Here is a 13600-nt window from a genome sequence, read left to right as displayed (position 1 = left end):
CCCATGTTAATGAATTCAACTGACCAAAAGGATCAACTTTCCCTCGATTTTACAGCCCATCGATTCGTTTAATTGTATTATAGATGCCATAACACGGACTATTTTGCAATTTTGATTGAAGTTTTAATGCCGTCTTTTATGGATTGTGTCTCAATGATTGTGTTGGGGGATATAAGGGGGAAAACACTTCTCCATACTCCCGTGTTTTTGGACATGACTCAATGCAGGAATACAGGAGTGGCGCTGACTGGGATCTCTTTACAGGTGCACGTGATACTTCTAGGCCTATACTAAAGAACATTGAATAGCTAATTAAACCTTTTGGGGACATTCTCCACTTGACAATGTGCTGGGTCTCTATCTTTCATCTGATCAAGATTAACACGGCTCGGTGTCTGCTTCTTGCGAAATACACAACACGATATATCAATCAGTGTCCGGACGGTGTATACAATGTATTAGCAACAGTTGGAGTTGGAGTAAGACAGTATACAGTATACTCAAGTTTCAGGCGGTGTCTAGTGCTAATGGTTACGTTTATGCGGAGGGCGTTCACTCGCTTGTGGTCATTTATAAGGTATTTCTTTCCGAACGGTTTCTCCAGAACGAGGGGGCTTTGGTCTGACGCACAGACTCTTGTTTTCATCTGAATGGTCTGGCTGTTCCCGTTTCCTTTGATTGCTGAGTTGAAGGAGAGCGTTTGATGTAGCCTACCTTTTTTCACCCCTTATTCATATCTGAAAGCAATCATGAGCCAACAGGAGTCGTGTCCTGTCCCCTTTCCCTTCTCACGGAGGAAAAACAGTCCCGATGTGCTGGATGAAGTTTCTGAAGCGTGAAATAAAATTGCGTCACCATTTTACCTGATGCAGAGAAGTTCCTCCGGGCCTTTTTTTTAAAGACAAGAGTATTATTATTATTATTTAGTTTTTTTATTCCAATCCTCCCGATTTGGTCATTGTGTGCTCCTCCGTTATTCGTTTCTATTTTTGGAGAAGAGACTGGCGGATTTGCATACGGACTTGGTGAATCTGTGCGCGCGAGGCAAGCATCACACACCTCTCTCCCAAGGAGCAAGCCCCACCCGGGGAGCGTCTGGGGCTTGCGTCCTTCACGAGATAATTACGTTAAAATCGCTCCGTATGTTTTTGAGAGTGTCTGACAGACTCCTTTAGCGCGTGGCTTCAAATTCGGGTGTTCACATTTTCGATAGGCTTGTTTTTTGTCGATCACTGGTAGAAGACGGGAGGTAGTCTAAACGTTTTTGGACGAGGAGAAGAACGAAACCTTTCGACAATTATTTTCGTGTTTTTGGACTATGTGACATCAAACGTCACAAATATTTAATGATAAAATATGACCAAGTACGGATATCGGAAATGTTGTCAGTTTGGAAAACCTTCTTCTCTACAAGGATTCACGCAGTCAAATTCGAAATCATTTGACAACAACCGTGACAGGTTGTTAGTTGTTGAATGGCCATGATAAAATGACAACGCAATGTTCTGTATCCTCACCGAAATGTGGTATTTGGACTTGATTGCGTAGTGTCGAAATGTTTTTCTGACGGATAAAGAAGATACATTTTGTAGACACAACTATGGGGCTGTAGCTGCAGACCGAACATAATCGCTTGTTGTTCCGTCTGCGCTCGGTGCCCAACGGGAAACGGGGAACGGGCTTTGTGCTTCCTTTTCCCCCGGGTTGTTTCGGTTGAGACATGGCAGCTATTGCCAGCGGTTTGATACGACAGAAGAGACAGGCACGGGAACAACAAGTCCACCGGCCGACGCCACACCGACGGAGGCGAAGCCCCAACAAGAATAAAGGACTTTGTAACGGGAATTTGGTCGACATCTTCTCCAAAGTGAGAATCTTCGGCTTGAAGAAGAGAAGGCTACGGAGACAAGGTGTGGGCTGAGCGGAAAGCGCGGGAGACGCATGGACACGTTACGGTTGTCATTATGCGCGAGGGAGAGCAGCCTTACGTTACCTCCAACGGTTCAATAGTTTACCCCGACATGCATTAATAAAAACAGGTAGTTAACGAAAGTAGCCTAAGCAGTGTGGCCGGTAAGTTTGACCACATTGTTGTTTCATTCCTTACAAATATAGTTATTGTGATAACATTGACGCTCTCGTCCTCTCGACAAGGCTTCAAATTACGCATTTGAATTAGCCTAGGAGTTGAGACTAAAGTGGGAAAATAACGATTTCTAGCCTAATCTTTCATTGATTGGTTTACTGCTGATTGCCTTTCTGAGTGAAGGGTTTGAGTCGGACAAAATCGATGTTACAGTTAGGTGTTACATACAGATTCAAAAACGTTTGATGGGTGGATAGGTGAATCATGTTGCCGTATTAAATATCTCACCAAACAGTTGGCTATTTTATAGGTATTCATTGCAGAACTTGAATCAGGTTGAGTCAAAGAACAGACAGCGTTTGAAACGTAGTCTATTGAATTTGACATATCTTGATTCATACATACAGTATAGCTGACACCACCAATATACGAAAATGACATCATGACAAGCTCTGTATGGCAGGGGGTAACTGGCATGACTGGTCTCAGGAGAGAGAGAGCGGGTGACTGACTGTGAGCGCAGCAACCTCAGTCAAGTGACAGCCATTTTGTCAAAGCCAATGACATTCAGTGCAACCTGTGGCCTTATAGATGGGGTGCATGCATGTAGAACACAGTACAGTCTGAGACACATGCTGTGTGTGTGTGTGTGTGTGTGTGTGTGTGTGTGTGTGTGTGTGTGTGTGTGTGTGTGTGTGTGTGTGTGTGTGTGTGTGTGTGTGTGTGGTTGAGAGGAATTGCCTCAAGCATCCTGTCAAAAATGAAATATGAATTCAGGGTTTCTTAACCTCGGAGTGAGCAGGGGGTAAGAGGAATGAGAGAAGGAGGAGAGGTGTGAAGGGAGAGAGAGAGAGAGGAGGAGGAGGAGGAGGAGAGCAAGGAGAGGTGTGAAGGGAGAGAGAGAGGAGGAGAAGGAGAGGAGGAGGAGGTGGGGTGGAGGAGGAAAGGGGAAAGGATGAGAGGGATTGAAGGAAGAAGAGAGGGGAAGAGTGGGAGAAAAGGAGAATAATGAAAGAGGGGAGGGCAGAGAAAGAAAGAAAGAGGAGATGGACGGAGGAAGAGAAGGATGAAAAGGGGAGGAGAGGGAGTGAAGGAAGAGGGGAAGAGAAGAGTAGAGAAGGATGGAAGGTGGGATAGAAGGAATGGTGCTTTGATCTGTTGAACATCTCTTTTGATCCCGATTCATTTTTCAGTAAGACAGAGAAAAGGTCATGTCTGGTTTGATTCCAGAAGGACCTACTGCCCCCTCCTTCTCCCCTCTCTTCCCCCTCCCTCTCCCCCTCTCTGCCCCTCCCTCCCCCTCTCTTCCCCCTCTCTCCGTCCTTCATCTACCATTTTCTCTCCAGGGTCTCTGTTTATGATACAGTACATCTCTCTATCTGAATCTCTTTTCCAAATCTCTAGTCTCCCCCATCTGCTTTCTGAACATTCTCAACCATCTAAATGAACAAGAGCAGTTCTAGGAGGCTGGAGTCATTCTGATACACTCTCAGCTGACGTGTTGGGATATAAGAATTCTCAGAATGTAAAGATGAAAACTTCTGTGGTATCCCTATCTGATATCTGAGAGAGTTTACAGGGCTGTGTGTGTGTGTGTGTGTGTGTGTGTGTGTGTGTGTGTGTGTGTGTGTGTGTGTGTGTGTGGTTGGGGGAGGTATAATCCCTTATCGCTCAGAGTGTGATGGTGATGTTTAGACAGTCCACTCTCCCTTCTTCTCTCTCTTTCCCTCTCTCCTACTTCCTCCCTTACAACTTGTTTCCTCCACTCTCACTACTCATCTCCCTTCTCTCCTCTCCTCCTCCTCTCTCCTTCCACTATTCTTCCCTCCCTCCCTCCCTCCCTCCCTCCCTCCCTCCCTCCCTCCCTCCCTCCCTCCCTCCCCCTCCCTCCCTCCCTCCCTCCCTCCCTCCCTCCTTCCAGCTGTGGTAGCTTCTGGTTGAAGCCTGGCCATATATCCTCAGGCTCTCGCCTCTCTTTTCTCCTCTCCTCTTGCCTCTCTTTTCTCCTCTCCTCTCACCTCTATTTTCTCCTCTCCTCTCTTTTCTCCTCTCCTCCTCTCACCTCTCTTTTCTCCTCTCCTCTCACCTCTCTTTTCTCCTCTCCTCTCTTTTCTCCTCTCCTCTCACCTCTCTTTTCTCCTCTCCTCTCACCTCTCTTTTCTCCTCTCCTCTCTTTTCTCCTCTCCTCTCACCTCTATTTTCTCCTCTCCTCTCTTTTCTCCTCTCCTCTCACCTCTCTTTTCTCCTCTCCTCTCACCTCTCTTTTCTCCTCTCCTCTCTTTTCTTCTCTCATCTCACCTCTCTTTTCTCCTCTCTTTTCTCCTCTCCTCTAGCCTCTCTTTTCTCCTCTCCTCTCTTTTCTCCTCTCCTCTTGCCTCTCTTTTCTCCTCTCCTCTCTTTTCTCCTCTCCTCTCTCCTCTCTTTTCTCCTCTCCTCTCACCTCTATTTTCTCCTCTCCTCTCTTATCACCTCTCTTTTCTCCTCTCCTCTCACCTCTCTTTTCTCCTCTCCTCTCTTTTCTTCTCTCCTCTCACCTCTCTTTTCTCCTCTCTTTTCTCCTCTCCTCTCACCTCTCTTTTCTCCTCTCCTCTAGCCTCTCTTTTCCTCTCTCCTCCTTTTCTCCTCTCCTCTCACCTCTCTTTTCTCCTCTCTTTTCTCCTCTCCTCTCGCCTCTCTTTTCTCCTCTCCTTTCCTCCTCTCTTTTCTCCTCTCCTCTCGCCTCTCTTTTCTCCTCTCCTCTCCTCCTCTCTTTTCTCCTCTCCTCTCACCTCTCTTTTCTCCTCTCCTCTCGCCTCTCTTTTCTCCTCTCCTCTCCTCCTCTCTTTTCTCCTCTCCTCTCACCTCGCTTTTCTCCTCTCCTCTCTTTTCTCCTCTCCTCTCGCCTCTCTTTTCTCCTCTCCTCTCACCTCTATTTTCTCCTCTCCTCTCTTTTCTCCTCCTCTCACCTCTCTTTTCTCCTCTCCTCTCACCTCTCTTTTCTCCTCTCCTCTCTTTTCTTCTCTCCTCTCACCTCTCTTTTCTCCTCTCTTTTCTCCTCTCCTCTCACCTCTCTTTTCTCCTCTCCTCTCAACTCTCTTTTCTCCTCTCCTCTCTTTTCTCCTCCTCTCACCTCTCTTTTCTCCTCTCCTCTCTTTTCTCCTCTCCTCTCTTTTCTCCTCTCCTCTCACCTCTATTTTCTCCTCTCCTCTCTTTTCTCCTCCTCTCACCTCTCTTTTCTCCTCTCCTCTCAACTCTCTTTTCTCCTCTCCTCTCTTTTCTTCTCTCCTCTCACCTCTCTTTTCTCCTCTCTTTTCTCCTCTCCTCTAGCCTCTCTTTTCTCCTCTCCTCTCTTTTCTCCTCTCCTCTTGCCTCTCTTTTCTCCTCTCCTCTCTTTTCTCCTCTCCTCTCTCCCCTCTTTTCTCCTCTCCTCTCACCTCTATTTTCTCCTCTCCTCTCTTATCACCTCTTTTTCTCCTCTCCTCTCACCTCTCTTTTCTCCTCTCCTCTCTTTTCTTCTCTCCTCTCACCTCTCTTTTCTCCTCTCTTTTCTCCTCTCCTCTAGCCTCTCTTTTCCTCTCTCCTCCTTTTCTCCTCTCCTCTCGCCTCTCTTTTCTCCTCTCCTTTCCTCCTCTCTTTTCTCCTCTCCTCTCACCTCTCTTTTCTCCTCTCCTCTCGACTCTCTTTTCTCCTCTCCTCTCCTCCTCTCTTTTCTCCTCTCCTCTCACCTCTCTTTTCTCCTCTCCTCTCGCCTCTCTTTTCTCCTCTCCTCTCACCTCGCTTTTCTCCTCTCCTCTCTTTTCTCCTCTCCTCTCGCCTCTCTTTTCTCCTCTCCTCTCACCTCTATTTTCTCCTCTCCTCTCTTTTCTCCTCCTCTCACCTCTCTTTTCTCCTCTTCTCTCACCTCTCTTTTCTCCTCTCCTCTCTTTTCTTCTCTCCTCTCACCTCTCTTTTCTCCTCTCTTTTCTCCTCTCCTCTAGCCTCTCTTTTCTCCTCTCCTCTCTTTTCTCCTCTCCTCTTGCCTCTCTTTTCTCCTCTCCTCTCCTCTCTCCTCTCTTTTCTCCTCTCCTCTCACCTCTATTTTCTCCTCTCCTCTCTTATCACCTCTCTTTTCTCCTCTCCTCTCACCTCTCTTTTCTCCTCTCCTCTCTTTTCTTCTCTCCTCTCACCTCTCTTTTCTCCTCTCTTTTCTCCTCTCCTCTAGCCTCTCTTTTCCTCTCTCCTCCTTTTCTCCTCTCCTCTCGCCTCTCTTTTCTCCTCTCCTTTCCTCCTCTCTTTTCTCCTCTCCTCTCACCTCTCTTTTCTCCTCTCCTCTCGCCTCTCTTTTCTCCTCTCCTCTCCTCCTCTCTTTTCTCCTCTCCTCTCACCTCGCTTTTCTCCTCTCCTCTCTTTTCTCCTCTCCTCTCGCCTCTCTTTTCTCCTCTCCTCTCACCTCTATTTTCTCCTCTCCTCTCTTTTCTCCTCTCCTCTCACCTCTCTTTTCTCCTCTCCTCTCACCTCTCTCTTTTCTCCTCTCCTCTCTTTTTTCCTCTCCTCTCGCTTCTCTTTTCTCCTCTCCTCTCCTCCTCTCTTTTCTCCTCTCCTCTTGCCTCTCTTTTCTCCTCTCCTCTCTTTTCTCCTCTCCTCTCTCCTCTCTTTTCTCCTCTCCTCTCACCTCTATTTTCTCCTCTACTCTCTTATCACCTCTCTTTTCTCCTCTCCTCTCACCTCTCTTTTCTCCTCTCCTCTCTTTTCTTCTCTCCTCTCACATCTCTTTTCTCCTCTCTTTTCTCCTCTCCTCTAGCCTCTCTTTTCCTCTCTCCTCCTTTTCTCCTCTCCTCTCGCCTCTCTTTTCTCCTCTCCTTTCCTCCTCTCTTTTCTCCTCTCCTCTCACCTCTCTTTTCTCCTCTCCTCTCGCCTCTCTTTTCTCCTCTCCTCTCCTCCTCTCTTTTCTCCTCTCCTCTCACCTCGCTTTTCTCCTCTCCTCTCTTTTCTCCTCTCCTCTCGCCTCTCTTTTCTCCTCTCCTCTCACCTCTATTTTCTCCTCTCCTCTCTTTTCTCCTCCTCTCACCTCTCTTTTCTCAACTCTCTTTTCTCCTCTCCTCTCTTTTCTTCTCTCCTCTCACCTCTCTTTTCTCCTCTCCTCTAGCCTCTCTTTTCTCCTCTCCTCTCTTTTCTCCTCTCCTCTTGCCTCTCTTTTCTCCTCTCCTCTCTTTTCTCCTCTCCTCTCTCCCCTCTTTTCTCCTCTCCTCTCACCTCTATTTTCTCCTCTCCTCTCTTATCACCTCTTTTTTCTCCTCTCCTCTCACCTCTCTTTTCTCCTCTCCTCTCTTTTCTTCTCTCCTCTCACCTCTCTTTTCTCCTCTCTTTTCTCCTCTCCTCTAGCCTCTCTTTTCCTCTCTCCTCCTTTTCTCCTCTCCTCTCGCCTCTCTTTTCTCCTCTCCTCTCCTCCTCTCTTTTCTCCTCTCCTCTCACCTCGCTTTTCTCCTCTCCTCTCTTTTCTCCTCTCCTCTCGCCTCTCTTTTCTCCTCTCCTCTCGCCTCTCTTTTCTCCTCTCCTCTCTTTTCTCCTCTCCTCTCCTCTTGCCTCTCTTTTCTCCTCTCCTCTTGCCACTCTGATTGCGTGACTGGGTCTGAATCCTGGCGACACACACATAAGGTTTTCTGAAGGGCAAACATAGACTCTCCTCCTCTCTGTCTATGCCTCCCTTCCCTCTTTCCATCTTTCATTGTCTCTCTCTCTCCCTGTCTCATAGGTAATGTTCAAATACTGTGAAAAGCCACCCTCTCCTCTTCTGCTTCTTGATGTAGTAGAAAATGTGTTCTTCCTTCTTACACCTTCTTTCAAGTAGTCACACATAGCAGAAATCAATCATTGGTCATAGAATCCCTAGTCCATGTATGTTACAGGAACGTCCACCATCTGTAGTTACCCTTGAGCCCATGTAGAGTCCATATATTCCTGATTTAGAGTAGCCTACCAATGATGACAACTACTGTAATGATTGCTCTCGTGCAATACAGTATGATATCGTATATCGTATGATATTGACATTTTGATTTATGGCGACAGGCATTATTCAATACATGTTCTATTCAATAGGTCGATATCATTTTGATTAAAATGATATGGATCCTCATGGGGAGGATAACCAGAGATTAGCGGTGTTGGAACAACGCAGACAAAGACGGGGAAATACCTTCCTCTGGATAAGCAGACAGGGACATTGGAATCACGAGACTGTATCCATGGCAACCCAGACAAAGAGGGAATCCTGGACCAGTTTCCCTAGTAACAGACAGGATATGGGAATCTGGGAAAATGGGAATTTCTCCTCAGTAACACACAGCAGGTCAGTGAGGAAGGAAAGAGACCCTGCCTGTTGAAGCAGACAGAATTCCCAAAGTTAAGAAATACAATTCCGTTAGTCAGATTTATGGAAGCTTGGGAATTTTGTATATGTTTTGGGTCGTCTTGACCATATGTTTCCATTGAAAAATAGTTGCACTTTAGGAAAAGGGCTTTGTTTTTCCCCACATTCCATGTCATGTTTGACTGTGCAGCTTTGAACTGTGTAACGCTACAGAGGCTCAGGGAAACCAGACCCAGGATGAACCATCCATAAAGGAGGGTCTTTAGGAGAGTCTAGTTAAGGTACAGATGTGTGTTCCTGATACCCTCTCTGTCTCTGAGTGGAAGTCAATGGTCTGATAACACTCCTTCGTTTAACACTCATACGGAACAGGATTTCCATAAGGACACACACACACACACACACACACACACACACACACACACACACACACACACACACACACACACACACACACACACACACACACACACAGAGAGAGACTCATTAAGGTATTAGAGGAAGCCCTGACACACTTGATTAAACAGTGTTTAAATGGGTCTCTAAGTGAATCTGTACTGTTGAAGTCCTTCTAGAACATGATCTACACTACTCTCATCTCCTCCACCTCTATCTCCTCATATCTACTCTGTTCTCATCTCAGTGACTCCACCTCTATCTCCTCATCTCTACTCTGTTCTCATCTCAGTGACTCCACCTCTATCTACTCATCTCTACTCTGTTCTCATCTCAGTGACTCCAACTCTGTCTACTCATCTCTACTCTGTTCTCATCTCAGTGACTCCACCTCTATCTACTCATCTCTACTCTGTTCTCATCTCAGTGACTCCACCTCTATCTACTCATCTCTACTCTGTTCTCATCTCAGTGACTCCACCTCTATCTACTCATCTCTACTCTGTTCTCATCTCAGTGACTCCACCTCTATCTACTCATATCTACTATGTTCTCATCTCAGTGACTCCACCTCTATCTCCTCATCTCTACTCTGTTCTCATCTCAGTGACTCCACCTCTATCTCCTCATCTCTACTCTGTTCTCTTCTCAGTGACTCCACCTCTATCTCCTCATCTCTACTCTGTTCTCATCTCAGTGACTCCACCTCTATCTCCTCATCTCTACTCTGTTCTCATCTCAGTGACCACCTCTATCTACTCATCTCTACTCTGTTCTCATCTCAGTGACTCCACCTCTATCTACTCATATCTACTCTGTTCTCATCTCAGTGACTCCACCTCTATCTCCTCATCTCTACTCTGTTCTCATCTCAGTGACTCCACCTCTATCTCCTCATCTCTACTCTGTTCTCATCTCAGTGACTCCACCTCTATCTCCTCATCTCTACTCTGTTCTCATCTCAGTGACTCCACCTCTATCTCCTCATCTCTACTCTGTTCTCATCTCAGTGACTCCACCTCTATCTCTTCATCTCTACTCTGTTCTCATCTCAGTGACTCCACCTCTATCTCCTCATCTCTACTCTGTTCTCATCTCAGTGACTCCACCTCTATCTACTCATATCTACTCTGTTCTCATCTCAGTGACTCCACCTCTATCTCCTCATCTCTACTCTGTTCTCATCTCAGTGACTCCACCTTTATCTCCTCATCTCTACTCTGTTCTCATCTCAGTGACTCCACCTCTATCTCCTCATCTCTACTCTGTTCTCATCTCAGTGACTCCACCTCTATCTCCTCATATCTACTCTGTTCTCATCTCAGTGACCACCTCTATCTCCTCATCTCTACTCTGTTCTCATCTCAGTGACTCCACCTCTATCTCCTCATCTCTACTCTGTTCTCATCTCAGTGACTCCACCTCTATCTCCTCATCTCTACTCTGTTCTCATCTCAGTGACTCCACCTCTATCTCCTCATATCTACTCTGTTCTCATCTCAGTGACCACCTCTATCTACTCATCTCTACTCTGTTCTCATCTCAGTGACTCCACCTCTATCTCCTCATCTCTACTCTGTTCTCATCTCATCTCCTCCACCTCTATCTCCTCATCTCTACTCTGTTCTCATCTCATCTCCTCCACCTCTATCTCCTCATCTCTACTCTGTTCTCATCTTAGTGACTCCACCTCTATCTCCTCATCTCTACTCTGTTCTCATCTCAGTGACTCCACCTCTATCTCTTCATCTCTACTCTGTTCTCATCTCAGTGACTCCACCTCTATCTCCTCATCTCTACTCTGTTCTCATCTCAGTGACCACCTCTATCTACTCATCTCTACTCTGTTCTCATCTCAGTGACTCCACCTCTATCTCCTCATCTCTACTCTGTTCTCATCTCAGTGACCACCTCTATCTACTCATCTCTACTCTGTTCTCATCTCAGTGACTCCACCTCTATCTACTCATATCTACTCTGTTCTCATCTCAGTGACTCCACCTCTATCTCCTCATCTCTACTCTGTTCTCATCTCAGTGACTCCACCTCTATCTCCTCATCTCTACTCTGTTCTCATCTCAGTGACTCCACCTCTATCTCCTCATCTCTACTCTGTTCTCATCTCAGTGACTCCACCTCTATCTCCTCATCTCTACTCTGTTCTCATCTCAGTGACCACCTCTATCTACTCATCTCTACTCTGTTCTCATCTCAGTGACTCCACCTCTATCTACTCATATCTACTCTGTTCTCATCTCAGTGACTCCACCACTATCTCCTCATCTCTACTCTGTTCTCATCTCAGTGACTCCACCTCTATCTCCTCATCTCTACTCTGTTCTCATCTCAGTGACTCCACCTCTATCTCCTCATCTCTACTCTGTTCTCATCTCAGTGACTCCACCTCTATCTCCTCATCTCTACTCTGTTCTCATCTCAGTGACTCCACCTCTATCTACTCATCTCTACTCTGTTCTCATCTCAGTGACTCCACCTCTATCTACTCATCTCTACTCTGTTCTCATCTCAGTGACTCCACCTCTATCTCCTCATCTCTACTCTGTTCTCATCTCAGTGACTCCACCTCTATCTACTCATCTCTACTCTGTTCTCATCTCAGTGACTCCAACTCTGTCTACTCATCTCTACTCTGTTCTCATCTCAGTGACTCCACCTCTATCTACTCATCTCTACTCTGTTCTCATCTCAGTGACTCCACCTCTATCTACTCATCTCTACTCTGTTCTCATCTCAGTGACTCCACCTCTATCTACTCATCTCTACTCTGTTCTCATCTCAGTGACTCCACCTCTATCTACTCATATCTACTCTGTTCTCATCTCAGTGACTCCACCTCTATCTCCTCATCTCTACTCTGTTCTCATCTCAGTGACTCCACCTCTATCTCCTCATCTCTACTCTGTTCTCTTCTCAGTGACTCCACCTCTATCTCCTCATCTCTACTCTGTTCTCATCTCAGTGACTCCACCTCTATCTCCTCATCTCTACTCTGTTCTCATCTCAGTGACCACCTCTATCTACTCATCTCTACTCTGTTCTCATCTCAGTGACCACCTCTATCTACTCATCTCTACTCTGTTCTCATCTCAGTGACTCCACCTCTATCTACTCATATCTACTCTGTTCTCATCTCAGTGACTCCACCTCTATCTACTCATCTCTACTCTGTTCTCATCTCAGTGACTCCACCTCTATCTCCTCATCTCTACTCTGTTCTCATCTCAGTGACTCCACCTCTATCTCCTCATCTCTACTCTGTTCTCATCTCAGTGACTCCACCTCTATCTCCTCATCTCTACTCTGTTCTCATCTCAGTGACTCCACCTCTATCTCCTCATCTCTACTCTGTTCTCATCTCATCTCCTCCACCTCTATCTCCTCATCTCTACTCTGTTCTCATCTCATCTCCTCCACCTCTATCTCCTCATCTCTACTCTGTTCTCATCTCAGTGACTCCACCTCTATCTACTCATCTCTACTCTCTTCTCATCTCAGTGACTCCACCTCTATCTACTCATCTCTACTCTGTTCTCATCTCAGTGACTCCACCTCTATCTCCTCATCTCTACTCTGTTCTCATCTCAGTGACTCCACCTCTATATCCTCATCTCTACTCTGTTCTCATCTCAGTGACTCCACCTCTATCTCCTCATCTCTACTCTGTTCTCATCTCAGTGACTCCACCTCTATCTCCTCATCTCTACTCTGTTCTCATCTCATCTCCTCCACCTCTATCTCCTCATCTCTACTCTGTTCTCATCTCATCTCCTCCACCTCTATCTCTTCATCTCTACTCTGTTCTCATCTCATCTCCTCCACCTCTATCTCCTCATCTCTACTCTCTTCTCATCTCAGTGACTCCACCTCTATCTACTCATCTCTACTCTGTTCTCATCTCAGTGACTCCACCTCTATCTCCTCATCTCTACTCTGTTCTCATCTCAGTGACTCCACCTCTATCTCCTCATCTCTACTCTGTTCTCATCTCAGTGACTCCACCTCTATATCCTCATCTCTACTCTATTTAGTAAAGACTGAATAGTAATAGAAGGTTATAGTGGTTTTTCTCCCCCAAATTAAAATGACCAGACGTTGTCTAAGGTCTTCTAAAATGTATTCTCAGGTGGTTGAACGTTGAGCTGAACAGACAGACTACTAGTGTAGAGGGTTGGTAATCATTCCTCCTCTGTCCCTGGTGTGAAAACTGGAAAATCCCTTTCTCTCGCTCTCTCTTCCTCTATTTCCCTCTCTCACTCTTCTAAACTGGGTCAGTCTCGTCTGCAGTTCTAATCTATCATGTTCATTGGAGCATACCTTTTTTTCCTCTGGCACACACACATCACCACAACCAACAACACCTTCAGAGGGGATCTCCACATTGCTGTAGAGACTCAGAAGAGGGTGTGGTCTGTTTGTGTGACAGAAAGTGTGTGTCGAGTGTGAGTGTGTTTGTGTGTGTGTGTGTAGAGGGAGAACGAGAGTGAGAGAGAGAGAGTGCATTGGGTGTGGTCTGCATGTGCAGAGCATCAGTTAATATTAATGTAAACAGAAGGGGAATCCTTCATTACTATAGAGACACAGGAGGGTGCTGTGTGTGTGTGTGTGTGTGTGTGTGTGTGTGTGTGTGTGTGTGTGTGTGTGTGTGAGGCAGGATGGTGCGGTCGGTGTACAGTGCATTCAGAAAGTATTCAGACCCCTTGACATTTTCCACATTTTGTTATGTTACAGCCTTATTCTAAAATCGATGAAAAACATTTTTTTCCTCATCA

The 13600-nt window shown here is 46.2% G+C and overlaps 1 protein-coding gene across 3 annotated transcripts in view; it reads left to right on the top strand.

The window, feature by feature from the left end:
• Window positions 1–13600, top strand: part of LOC112235969 (fibroblast growth factor 14-like) — a 67704-nt gene that overhangs the window by 36876 nt on the left and 17228 nt on the right. Inside the window, exon 1 of one of the 3 annotated variants that reach the window (XM_042316536.1) lies at window positions 512–1910. The exons of the other annotated variants lie outside the window; for them this stretch is intronic. Within the exon in view, the coding sequence (XP_042172470.1) occupies window positions 1721–1910 (190 nt within the window). The 5' untranslated portion in view covers window positions 512–1720. Of the gene's footprint in view, window positions 1–511; window positions 1911–13600 lie in introns of those variants that run through there. 3 annotated transcript variants of the gene reach the window in all.

The sequence above is a fragment of the Oncorhynchus tshawytscha genome, unplaced genomic scaffold, assembly GCF_018296145.1.
Source record: "Oncorhynchus tshawytscha isolate Ot180627B unplaced genomic scaffold, Otsh_v2.0 Un_contig_4556_pilon_pilon, whole genome shotgun sequence".
Lineage (NCBI taxonomy): Eukaryota > Metazoa > Chordata > Actinopteri > Salmoniformes > Salmonidae > Oncorhynchus > Oncorhynchus tshawytscha.
This window is presented reverse-complemented; position numbering and strand designations above follow the sequence as displayed.